The sequence below is a fragment of the Rutilus rutilus genome (genome assembly GCF_951802725.1).
Source record: "Rutilus rutilus genome assembly, chromosome: 7".
Lineage (NCBI taxonomy): Eukaryota > Metazoa > Chordata > Actinopteri > Cypriniformes > Leuciscidae > Rutilus > Rutilus rutilus.
In genome coordinates, this window is record NC_140221.1 from 33,579,983 (window position 1) to 33,592,337 (window position 12,355).

The 12,355-nt window shown below is 38.3% G+C and overlaps 2 protein-coding genes across 7 annotated transcripts; both read right to left on the reverse strand.

Annotated features, from left to right (window-relative positions):
• Positions 1 to 2,916: 2,916 nt before the first annotated feature.
• On the reverse strand, positions 2,917 to 6,596 carry dhfr (dihydrofolate reductase). The gene is made up of 6 exons (XM_084415101.1): positions 6,330 to 6,596; positions 5,867 to 5,916; positions 5,609 to 5,714; positions 5,387 to 5,513; positions 4,756 to 4,871; positions 2,917 to 3,206 (listed from the first exon to the last, which is right to left on the reverse strand). The coding sequence occupies exons 1-6, from the start codon at positions 6,419 to 6,421 to the stop codon at positions 3,125 to 3,127; spliced, it is 573 nt and encodes a 190-aa protein (XP_084271227.1). The 5' UTR covers positions 6,422 to 6,596; the 3' UTR covers positions 2,917 to 3,124.
• Positions 6,597 to 6,784: 188 nt separating this feature from the next.
• Positions 6,785 to 12,355, reverse strand: LOC311293343 (uncharacterized protein). Of its 6 annotated transcripts, none has more exons than XM_084413537.1 (5): positions 11,717 to 12,355; positions 11,395 to 11,628; positions 11,140 to 11,306; positions 7,836 to 8,998; positions 6,785 to 7,727 (listed from the first exon to the last, which is right to left on the reverse strand). In XM_084413537.1, the coding sequence occupies exons 1-5, from the start codon at positions 11,760 to 11,762 to the stop codon at positions 7,337 to 7,339; spliced, it is 2,001 nt and encodes a 666-aa protein (XP_084269663.1). In that variant the 5' UTR covers positions 11,763 to 12,355; the 3' UTR covers positions 6,785 to 7,336. The 6 variants fall into 6 exon arrangements, with proteins under 6 accessions (XP_084269663.1, XP_084269668.1, XP_084269665.1 ...); XM_084413542.1 differs by having other exon boundaries at positions 12,174 to 12,354; XM_084413539.1 differs by having other exon boundaries at positions 11,395 to 11,638; positions 12,174 to 12,354.

Sequence of the window (12,355 nt, forward strand, 5' to 3'; positions counted from 1 at the left end):
ACTGTCGACGCAAGAGGAAACTGTCTGAAAGGGATGTCCAGGTATTAACCCGGATTGTATCCAAAAAACATAAAACCACAGCAACCCAACTCACTGCAGGATTAAATTAAATTCACACCTCCACTCTGCAATTTTAACCAACGCTGTTCGACAGGAGCTCCACAGGATCAATATGGTCAGGCAGGGCTGCTATCCAAACCTTTGATCACTCGTGCCAATGCCAAATGTCGGTTTCAATGGTGCCAACAGTGCAAATCTTGGGCTGTGGATAATGTGAAACATGTATTGTTCTCTGATGTGTCTGATCTGTCTTTCCCACATCCGTGGGAGTCACGGTGTGGAGAAGCCCCGAAGAGGCTTAACACCTGGACTGTTGCGTGCCCAGTGTGAAGCCTGTGGGTGGACGGTGATTGTTTGGGATGCAATATCATAATATTCCCTACCATGCTTGATGGGCACAGTGCCAAGGACTACTGAACCATTCTGGAGGACCATGTGCTCCTAATGGTTCAAACATTGTACCCTGAAGGTGGGGCCATGATGATGCACCAATACACACAGCAAGACCTGTGACACAATGGTTTGATGAACATGAAAATGAAGTTGAACATCTCCCGTGGCCTGCACTATCACCAGATCTAATTATTTTTGAGCCATGTGTTTCCCTCCACCAGCATCACATAGTGACCTGGCCACTGTTTTGGAAGAAGAATGGCTCAAAATCCCTCTGGCCACTATGAATGACTTGAATCTGTCATTCCCAAGATGAATCGATGCCGTATTGGCCGCAAAAAGTTGGCCCAACAACAGGATTCTTCAAATCCAGCCCTGAAGGGCTACTGTTCTGCAGAGTTTAGCTCAAACCATGATCAAACTCACTTAGCCTACCTGCAATTTTCTAGTAACTGAAGACCTTTGCTGTGTCCTAATTCCAAGGCTACATCGTTGAAAGGCCGCAATTCGAAGACTGATTGCGTCCCCATTGTGCGATAAAGGCTCCTTCAAATGCGGCCTTGAAATGTGCCCTTCGTTTCGAGGGAAATTAAGGCTACAACACATGGACCCCATAATTCATTACGCGCTGGTGACGACAGGATTTTTTGTTAGAGAAATTGTCTGATTATACTTTTAAATTTAAGCATTGGGTTCTACTTACTCGAATAATCTAATTTTGTAAAAATAAAACATATATAGAGGTAATCTCAATGGCAAAAAGTGTCCCAAACAACCTGAATTCACCCCTAAATAAAGCAGCTCAAATATTGACTTTTATCTTACCAAGAAGCGATTTTACATAGTTTACACACCTTATGTACATAAATGGACAAAGGTGAACATTTAGACAGGTTGTGAACCTTGTTTTGTTTTTAGGCGGCTGGATAGGGTAGAGTGGGGGAAAACGCCCCCCTGGGGTAAAACGCCCCCCACCTGTTTTTCCCAAAATAACCACTAAAAGTAGTCAAGATACATTTTTACTGTTGCTATGCACTACGTTGATAACGGGGATATACAAATCTCTACGGAGAAGCTGACACCAGCGACATATTTGAAGAGAAGAGGATTACAGGGTAGCCTAAATGCTATCATTTTCAGATATTAGTAAATAAGTGTTTAAGAGAATATTGTTCTGCAGGATATCGCAGTGATGTATGATAGATGAATAGTGAAGTCTGTAGTTTGAGATCATATGGTATTTATAAGGAATATAATTATATTTATATATATATATATATTTATATATTTTTTTTTTGACTCATAGCTTGTGGGGTAAAACGCCCCCTACGCTGAGGGGTAAAACGCCCCCCCCCCCCCCCCCCTCCCTGGGGGCATAGTTTCTCTATCATAATTACTATAATCAAATATTTCTGTCTATCAAATCCTTTGTTTTACACTTAATGCAGTATAACTAGGTGGTAAAATCTAAATATTTGAACAAAACATGAAAAATTACCTCAAGTGAGCATTAACTAGCTAGCTTGCTAGCAAAGTTAGCTCACTGATGGAAGGTAGTTAAATTTGGCTATTTTGGACATTGCTGAAATAAATATTAATATATATACGTTGATACATTACTTGCCTTTTACCTTTAGAGATTAAAAACTATTGTCTGTTAATTTTGCTGTTGATCTATGAAGCAAACTGGTTGGTAAGAAAGGGGGCATTTTACCCCACCGCTGGGGCAAAACGCCCCCTTTGTACAAAAATATTTTCAGTGAAAATACTAATTAATTATGAAGGCTGAGCAATTTTAATATTTGGTGAATAACTCCTGCCATAGTCACTCAAAACCGGGATGGCAATTCTAGTCACATTTATGTTTTGTTTCACTGTAATGTCAGATTTTCCTTAAGGGGGGCGTTTTCCCACACTCTACCCTATAACTTAAGTCCAGTAACCGTTACTGCCGCTCTTCAACGGCAGTTGTCAGTTGCTAGGAGACAAGAACAGTTTTCCGTAGGCTAGACTAGAGTGTCCCATTTAACAACAGTCATACCTTAGCGGTCATCGAAGGACTGCCTTTGAAGTCCGAGTCCTTAGAAGAATGCAGCCTTTGAATTGGTACACAGCCCTTGACTAGCTTGTTCAGGTGTTTGATTAGGGTTGGAACTAAACTCTGCAGGGCAGTGGCCCTACAGGACCGGATTTTTGAGGAACCACACCTCAAAAATAAATTATTGTGGTCCAAAACCAGGTGCTTCAGATTCATTCTCCAACCTCATAAATCATTAAGAAAAGGCCACAAATCAGCAGAGACTTAGCAGTCGGCCCCTATGCAACATGTTGAGATATTGTGCTCATGGGAGATTGAATCCGGCTGATTTTACCCCCCTTTCTTCCCATGATTTTCTGTCTACTTCTCACTTTGTATATAAAACTGCAAAAGCCCACACATAGAATTTCAAAAGAACAATCATGGAAGTAACATCATATCTTTTAATTGTCCTGGAATCACAACATATTTTGGGCTTTTGAAATTTCAATTAATAAGGAAAGTGGACATGAGATATGAAGTGATAGAGAGAAGAAGGGGTCAGGAAATTACAAGCATAATTAAAATGAAAACTACTACAGTACATCATGCAACATGTCAGAGCCCACGTCTCCTACTTAAAAGATTTTCTTCTCAGTGGTCGGTACTCTCATACACTTCGAACACATACTGAACACCATTCTCATCCTGTAAGCCGGCGGGTACACCTGGGAATCTGACCAGAAGGAAACAAGAAAAAAAAAACAGGAGCAATAAGACATTTCCAACTTTTTAAGTCAGGACTGATTTTACAAACATGCATTGCAACTAAGAAAACCTTTAAAACAAAACATAATACAGACACAACACGACTGCATAACATGCACAACACAACATGGCCTTTAACAGACAGACTACAAACAACAAACTTGTACTTTCATAAATACTCCGATTAAGATAGATTCTTGTTAACTTCCAATTAACTGCTGAAAATAATCAAATGAATTTGAGAACGCACATAACAAAATCCATTTTGCTCTTTGTCAGATGAAGTGACAGCGATCAACATTCTGTGTGGATTTAACTTCTCTTTAAATGCTTACTGTGAGCCTGAGAGACGTGACATTTGATGCAATCCACCTTTGATGCTAGATGCCATTTTTACATAACAAGAGAGCTTTTTTTTTCCCTCATTGATGCAACTCTTCACTATTCTCTCTGGATACACAATACAGCATGTCTGTTCCAGTGCCAATAAATCTATCTACTTTATTCAAGGATACGACAAGACAAATACTCCTAAACATGTATAAAAAGGTTGTACTTTATAAATGAAAGTGTTTCAAACGGTGCCGTATTAGCATTAGCAAATGGTCTTTTTGAAGTTTAACACAGATATAAATTTAATATCGCTCCTACAAATCATTATGACACAAATTGCTTGCAACAGTGTTCGAAGAAGAAAAAACAGTGTGCGTTCAGAGTGTGAACATGTGAGAAATGCCGGTAAGCAAGAAAAAGTGCCATACTCTTAAAAGCAATACAAAAGTTTGGGGTCAGTATGATTTTTTAAATGTTTTTGGATGCTTTTGAAGCATATGCTTAAGACAGCATTTATTTGCTCAAAAATAGTCAAAATAATATTGTTAAATAATATTACAATTTAAAATAACCATTTTCCACTTGAATACGTTTTAAAATATAATTTATTCCTGTGATTCGAAAGCTGAATTTTCAGCATCATTACACCAGTCTTCAGTGTCACATCATTTTAATGTGCTGATTTGGTACTCAAGAAACATTTCAATGTATTATTAATGTTGAAAACAGTTGTGCTGCTTTAACAATTTTGTAGTAACTGTGATAGATCTTTACAGGATTCTTTGATTAATAGAAAGGTTAAAAGAATAGCATTAATTTGAAACATAAATCATTATAAATGTCTTTACCATAATTTTTTTTAAATCAATTTAATACATCCTTGCTGAATAAAATAATAAAATTTTATTTATTAAAAACACAACAACCTTACTGACCCCAAACTCTCTAATGGTAGTGTTCAGTGTATTTTTCCTTGCCTGCTGTCCATGACATCACAGCATATACACCAACAGATTAGTTGCTAATGAAAGACGCAATCACATGGCATTTACGGCTAAGGTGATTGGCTAAAAAAAAAAAAGTTTGAGCTGAGCAACTGCCTTTGTGATGAACTGTAATGCTAACCTCTCTCCATGTATTACAGACCTCAATGTAAGCATTCAAACAACTGTACAAGCACTCACTCAGACAGGAGCTTGTACTTGTCCATTTTAATATCAGGAATAAATGTGTCACAGTCAAACTGCTTGAGGACCCGTGTTACAAAAAGACGCCTGGGACCAGAACGCTCCATCACCTCCTAAAGAACACAGCACAACATTCAAAAACAGTGTATGATGATTACATTGTACAAGATATTAACAGAATGAAGAGGAAGGAGTATGAAGGAAAGGGAGTCTTTTGTGCATTTTGCCTTGAGGCAGTTTCCATAACAACTGATTATACAGAGATCTGAACTACACTGAGCTGTAACTATAACAAAGTATAGGTGGGTGTATAATGTATGTTGTTGCACGCACACACACTGTATAACCGGTGAAACAGCCAATTTTACCCCAAAATTAGGAAATATCATATTACTTTACAAAACAAATAGAAATAAATTTCATGAAATTGGAGGAAATCAAAAATAGAAATATAAAAAGTAAATGAAAAATAATTTATTTACAATGAATTCAATGAAAAAGAACTCCACCCCAAACCCCTTCACCAAAAAACCCACCCTGCAGCTAATTTGATTGGTTAAGGTTGCAGTGACGGGACGGTTTAGAGATCAGTGTTTGGTGTACTGTAGGCAATCAGTCCTGTACCAACCTTGTACAGAGCACTGCCACCAATTATCCAAACCTGGTCCACTTGTTTTTTGACCTCAGAGCTGTCTAACAGATGGAGAGCTGAACTCAAGTCTGAAGCAAGGTAGTGAGCTCCCTCTGGGGGTGTCCTGTGCAGTGAGTGATAGAAAAATCAAAACATTTTAAACTTATAAGTGGTAGCAGTCTACTGTAAGGTTAAATAAAGTGCAAGCATTTAGATTACTTGAGCTCTCTGCTGAGAACTATGTTGATCCTGTTCTTTAGGGGTCTGTTTTGTGCAGGAATAGAGAACCAAGTCTTTCTGCCCATGATGACCACATTCTTTTTACCTGTCAAATGACATACAGAGTGAATGCAAAAGACAACAATACAGAGATTAGGTTAAAGATTTGACTAATTTCAGAACAAACAAATAATATATGAAAAAAAATTATAAAAAAAGACAATAAGAGGAATGACAAATATGAAAGCACTGTATTACCCTCAATTGAAGGGGTCATGGTCATCTTCTGAAAGTGCTTGAATTCATTACTAAAAATATAAGAAAGAAGAATCAAAGCTAATGGTTGGGATATACTGTATTTTGAGGCTTGCTTTGTGTAAAAGGTTAGGAACATGTCAGATTTTTTTTTTTTTTTTCTGCAGGACAAAGTTCAAGCTCTTACTCAAGACCTGTGAAACCATAAAATATTCGATTTCATATTGCTAATATTCTCGTTTCTACGATTCTGTCTTGATTTTGTAAGACGTTTTCATTTTATTAATTTGTGAACAGTCATTTTGAAAAACATATCAACAAACGAGTAACAACTTATAGCTGTTGCAAAATACGAAACTCATAACAGGTTGCCCTGGAAACCAGCCAACAATTTTTATATTATTGTATCAATCAATATAACAGAACATGGAGAGTTAGCAACAAAAACGATCGGCTTCTCGCTCACCTTAGTCTTACTGGATGCCATGGTAGATTTCCATTTTTCCCTATTCCCATATCTGGACAAACTGCTACTATACAGTTGAGTATTCGAAACATAACTATCCTGAATGTAAATAACAATTCAAACTTTAGCTAGTACTACCGAGTACTACACGCTGTCTGGTCTTCCCGCCAGCTAATGTATGAATGTTCGTAGAACGCTTGGCTCATACATATGAATGACGTTACATGACGCTCGTCAACTGATTTGCTGTAGGACTGCGTTGGCGCTAGTACATTGTCCAATGAACTTATTCTTATATTGTGTAGGAGTCGTTCTTCCTGTCTGTCACATATGTGTATTGAAAAGTAGCCCATCAAGAAAAAAGTGCACAGACTGAAAGCAGCGTTTATGAGCACCCCTTGAATTTCAAGGTGCAATTATAATACGCGGATAAATATATAAACACAACACAAATGAACAGATATGAATACAATATTTTATTGGTACATTGTTCTTTTTTGCTAAATAATATTTTATTGCATTTTATTACACGTTTCCCAGCGACATCAAAGGATTGTGACAAAACAACAGAAACATTTTAAATATGATTTTTCCTTGTTCTTATCCTAGGATATTTGCATAAAAACAGAAGTATTCAAATATAACAAAGTGCATGACACTTTTTTAAAACTTGACAAAGCATGTAATGAACAATCTGATTCATCTTTTAAAAAACACAACAAAACCAAACAAAAAATTTATATCGGTCCAAAAATACAGAATGTGGTAAACAATTTTAAAACTCAAAGGCCATAATGGGCTTATATGGATAGAAAATGGACAATTGATACATTTTATTTCATTGTATCAAACAATTTTATCCTTGCATCTTTGATGAATGTTGTTCATTATGTATACATATAATTGTTTTTATACATATATTTCCTAGAATATCCCATAATCACACAAAAATGATACTGACAGTACAACTATTTTTTAATCTCAGCATGGCCTTTTCTTTCCCCAGCTCATGTCCATGTTATTTGTAGTGTATGGCGCCTCCTTTTGGTTTTGCATTGTAACTTTGTGATATTGTTTAAAGTCATTGCCCAGCATCCACTCAAATCCAAATGGGACAAGCGCCTACAAGTGTTTACAATATGCACTACAGTCTCCATAGTGATATCTGAGCGGTTCAGACTAACAGATCGAAGGCAGTGCAGTGGGGGACTGTCTAGGGCCCCGAGGGGTTTGGCCGGATGGTTTAGGACAAGTCTAAATACAGGGTCCAGTCGACAGGGAACAGCGATTAGCGAGAGCTTCCGAAGGAGTGAAGCACCCCTAAGCAGTGCCCACAGCACTCCCTTCAGAGACCTCCAACACAATGCAGGCTTCATTTGCCGTTCATCCAGTGAAAAACTGTTGGGAAAAAAGAACACTGAATGGAAAGCAGTATATAGCACATTTGATTTAAAGGGAAAAGAGCATCAGCATGAAGTTTAGCAAGAATGACAACATTTGACTTACTTTAGTGTTAAAGAGTGTAGGTGTGGAAGGCATGGTAGATTAGAAAGAAGGCCTTCGTCTTCACCCTCCTCCTCAGCATCATCATCATCTCCATTCAGATTAGTGCTGGGTGGGTCTAAATGAACAGTGAGAGAGTTGAGTCTGGGACAAGCATGGATGAGCTCCAGAAGAGGAGTATGTCCATCAGCTCTGATCCCTTCCAAGGTGAGCGAGAGCAGGTGTGAGCCTGAGGCTCTCAGGGCTGGAACCAAATCAGACAGAAGACCAGCAAACTGTAGAGAAAGGCAGTGTAGCTGTCCAGAAAACCTACTGAGTCCTCTGGCTAAAATGGTCGCCTGTTCGAAGTTGTCAGCATTATGATGAGCATTACTCTGGAGACAGTCCAAAGACAGTTGGACCAGGTCAGGGCAGATCTTCCCAACTACCTCCAAAGTATCCAGAGACAGTCCTTGTACATCCTTAAGAGATGTTGTCACACTATCCCTTCCATTACAATCCCTACTTCTACCTCCATCTTTTTTATAACCCTCTCCTGAAGTCCCTGCCCATTCATTTATCTCTGTAGTATCACTAGCATCCATGTGACTCTCCTCTATTGATAACCATTCATCTATTTTTCCTTCCAAAGTAAAACGCTCCTCTCCATCTGCGCTCAGTAAACTGCTATGTTTCAAGTGGTCTTCCTGTGTCCGCTTTGCCCACATGTCTTTAAGATGTGGCACACCTTCTCGACGAGTGAACTCCTCTGTCACCTCAAACTGTCTGTTCTGTATGAGAAGACAAGCCTGTCCCAGTCCCTCCACTGCCAACCTCTGAAGACCAGACAAGCTAAGCAGGAGGAATGCAACTGCCGCTACTGCATCTCTCTCATTTTCTGCTAAACCGATATCCAACGCAAGCAGACTGCTGAAGGTGTTTGCATTCAAGACAAGGGGTTCTTGGTAGGCCAGAGGCAGAAGGCCTGCAGGGGTGAGGTGAAGGCACCGTGACACATCCAGGTGTTTCAGCTTGGAGCATTGGCGGCAAACCACCGTTATCACTCTCTGATCACAAAGAGTTCCAGCCAAGGAGAGGAAACGGAGATGACGTTGGCTGCCTAGGAGCTCACACAGCACTGATGCAGATATATTCTGTGCACCACTAAGATCCAGAGACTGAAGATTCTGTGCAAGACAGAGACAAGTGAGTGAAAATAAGAATTGTAAGAGCTTTGCATGTATTGTCAGGCAAGACGAACAACATTCACAATTTGTTTGCATGTTTTTAAAGTGTTTGCAAGGCAGCATTTTACTAACATTCCCCAAACATTCTGGTTTGGGTAAATAAGGGTTTGTTCTATTTTATTATGTTAATTACAATATATATACTGCAAGTTTTTAAGCAAGGATGCATTAAATTGATCATAAGTGACAGTAAAAACTTTTACATTGTTACAAAACAATTCTATTTCAAGTAAATGCTGTTCTTTAAAACTTTCTATTCATCAAATAATCCAAAAAAAGAATGCATCACGATTTCCACAAAATATCAAGCATAACCGGTTTCAATATTAATAATAAGAGGAAATGTTTCTTGAGCACCAAATATTACAATTATTTCTGAAGGATCACGTGACACTGTAGAAACAAAACAAAAATCTGAATATTATATATATTTTTATTACTATAGGATTTGATTATTTACTAATTTTATTTAATTATTTTTTTAATAAATATTATCTATCTGCTTTGTCACATTTAATCGTTAAAGTTGAAAAATATCCCACTGATGTCAAGTCAAGTATATTTGTATAGCGCTTTTCACAATACAGATTGTATCAAAGCAGCTTCACAGTATTAAATTAAAATAATACAACAAGGTTTGTTTCTAGTGGAATTTACTGATTGATAAAATCAAATTAGATATCCCCAGAATATCCCCAACTGAGCAAGCCAAAGGCAAAGCCAAAGATGTATGATAGATTGTTCAGCATTCAAAATGTAGCCAACAGTGATGTTATTTTAACATTTGCTTACTGAATTTTGTATCCTCCTTGCAAATATTTAATAAATTAGCAGGGATGGCTTCCACTGCACAATGACTGTGATACATTTTGTGTGCAACTGACCGTAAATAACAACAGTATATTATTCGTCAAAGCTTACCTAAAACTTAAAACACTATTCTTTTGCTGCTTTGCTGGCACTAATATTCACCAATGGAAATTCAGATCTAATTGGCGTATCTGGTATTTGCTGTCTGATAAGGGTGACTTTAAAGGGGTCATATAATGCCATTTTTGTACAAGTTAATATGATTCTTTAGGGTCTAAATGAAAAGTTTGTAATATACTTTAATTAAAAATTCTCATTAGTATTGTAAGAAAACACTAATTTTACCTGGTCAAAAACAGCTCTGTTTTCAGCACGCCGTTTAAGTGCATGTGTCTTTAAATGATAATGAGCTTTGCTCACCCCGCCCCTCTGTTCTGTGGGGCGTTTTGACACAACACAAGTGGAGTGTTGCCTTGACAACAGTTGAGGGTATATTTTGAAGAAAGAATGGCAGCGGGAGTACCGTATCAATTTGAACCGGAGATGGACCCGGAACAAGATGACGACCCCAAAGAAGTTCGACAATTAAAGCTCGGACAGTACGTTTCTGAATGGTTGGTTAACGTAATGTCACTTTGATCTAGCTTTGTATGTACTGGCAGGGTAATGTTAGAGTAGTGAGATACGAACGCTATGTGTTTACTGATGTATACGTTAGTTCATTGACAGATTGATGTTACAGCTAATGGTCATGAAAAACTTTTTTTTGGTAAATGTAAGCTTGTCAGTGATGTGTAACGTTATCTATGCAGTGTTAGGTACAACTGTCAGGGCTGAGGCACTTTTTCAGGAGCAGCTTAGCAAAACCACATCGCTTAGACGCCATTCTGCTCCAGCGTATCAACAATGGCGGACTATGATGACAGCTCGCTCATGGCGGGTCTGTGTTGAAACGCTGCTGTCAATTAACAATCGTGGGAGGGGCGTCCGACCGTGTGACGTCACACGGTCAGACGGCTTGATTTGAGACAGGGGAAAACACATAAGGAGATTTAAAAAAAAAAACACTGGATGGATTTTTATCATTATATGATGGTTGTGTACAGGCACTGCCAACACACATTACAGTACAATCAACTTGTAAAAGTGCATGTACCATTATATAACCCCTTTAAATTTCACTGAAGCCTTACAAGCACATCTGTATGTTTGCACAAACTGTGTGCAAAAAACTAAATATACCCAAGTTAGAAGGGGTGTGTGTGTTTAACCTGGCAGCGTATCTGGATAAGAGAGCAGAGGTTGGCATTGACAAGGCTGCATGCAGATGAGAGGGACAGACAGCTCAGCTGCGGGAGGAGAAGGAGGTGCAGGGCAGCACGCGTCAACAAATTACGCGAGGACAGGATGCACAACAGCTCTTCCAACAACCCGCCAGCTGAAAGAGAAACACACAGATAAGATAAATACTTTGATAAACACTCACTCACACATGCTACACATGCACAAGTCTTTTCAATACTCACGTAATGAGCTGAAAGGACCCATGACGTATCTGAAAAAATACTGGTCCATGTATTTTTGGGCATAATCTTTCACCCACATATCCTTCATGTTCTCAGCTAGGCTTTGAAGACAAAGGCCAATCAGTGTGGAAGGTTTGTCCTCATCATCAGCCCAATCATTCTTGCATTTTTTCTTCTTCTGACTTTCCCTCTCCGGTGTGGGCTCGAGTTGCCGGAACAAGGGCATATTTGACCCTGACAGTTACTGACATAAGTTAGATAAAGACAATAAAAGCATTTATCATGACATGAAGCACAATGGCCTTACAGAGCCACACCTCACCTGTAAAGAGCTGTGCGCACTGCTCAAGGCATAGTTTAATACTCATAAATATAAGAGAAAACCTATTTTAAAATATACAATTGACCAAAATACAACAAAATAGCAGGTGTAACGTTACTGAATCATAAACTGAAAATATCAGTGTTAAATAGTAGTAAATTAAGTTTACTAAAAAATAGGTCTTACCAACAGTTGAAGATCAGTTTTGTGTTCCTTGGCAAAGACATTACCTTAATATTCAGTCTAAACACAAGTCCATAAGTTTAAAGCCCATAAATGTATTATTGAGCTAATGTCTTTGCCAAGGAGCACAAAACATTACCTTAATATTCAGTCTAAACTCAAGTCCATAAGTTTGAAGCCCATAAATGTATTATTGAGGCCGTAGTAACGAGAAATCACTGACTATATGTCACTTACAAATGAACTAACGTTTCTGTATGTCAACACGACAGACCTTTGCTCTAAACGTCTAAACACTTTCCTCGCTCCAGTTTGACAAATTTAGCAATTGTGTATATGTTTGCAGAAAGTAAACAATTTCTATTTCTCCTTCTCCCGTTTGTTGAGTGATGAAGAGTCAAATTCAGTTGAAGTTGAAATCAAATCAGCACTTCCGTGTAGCACGAGCGCCACCTA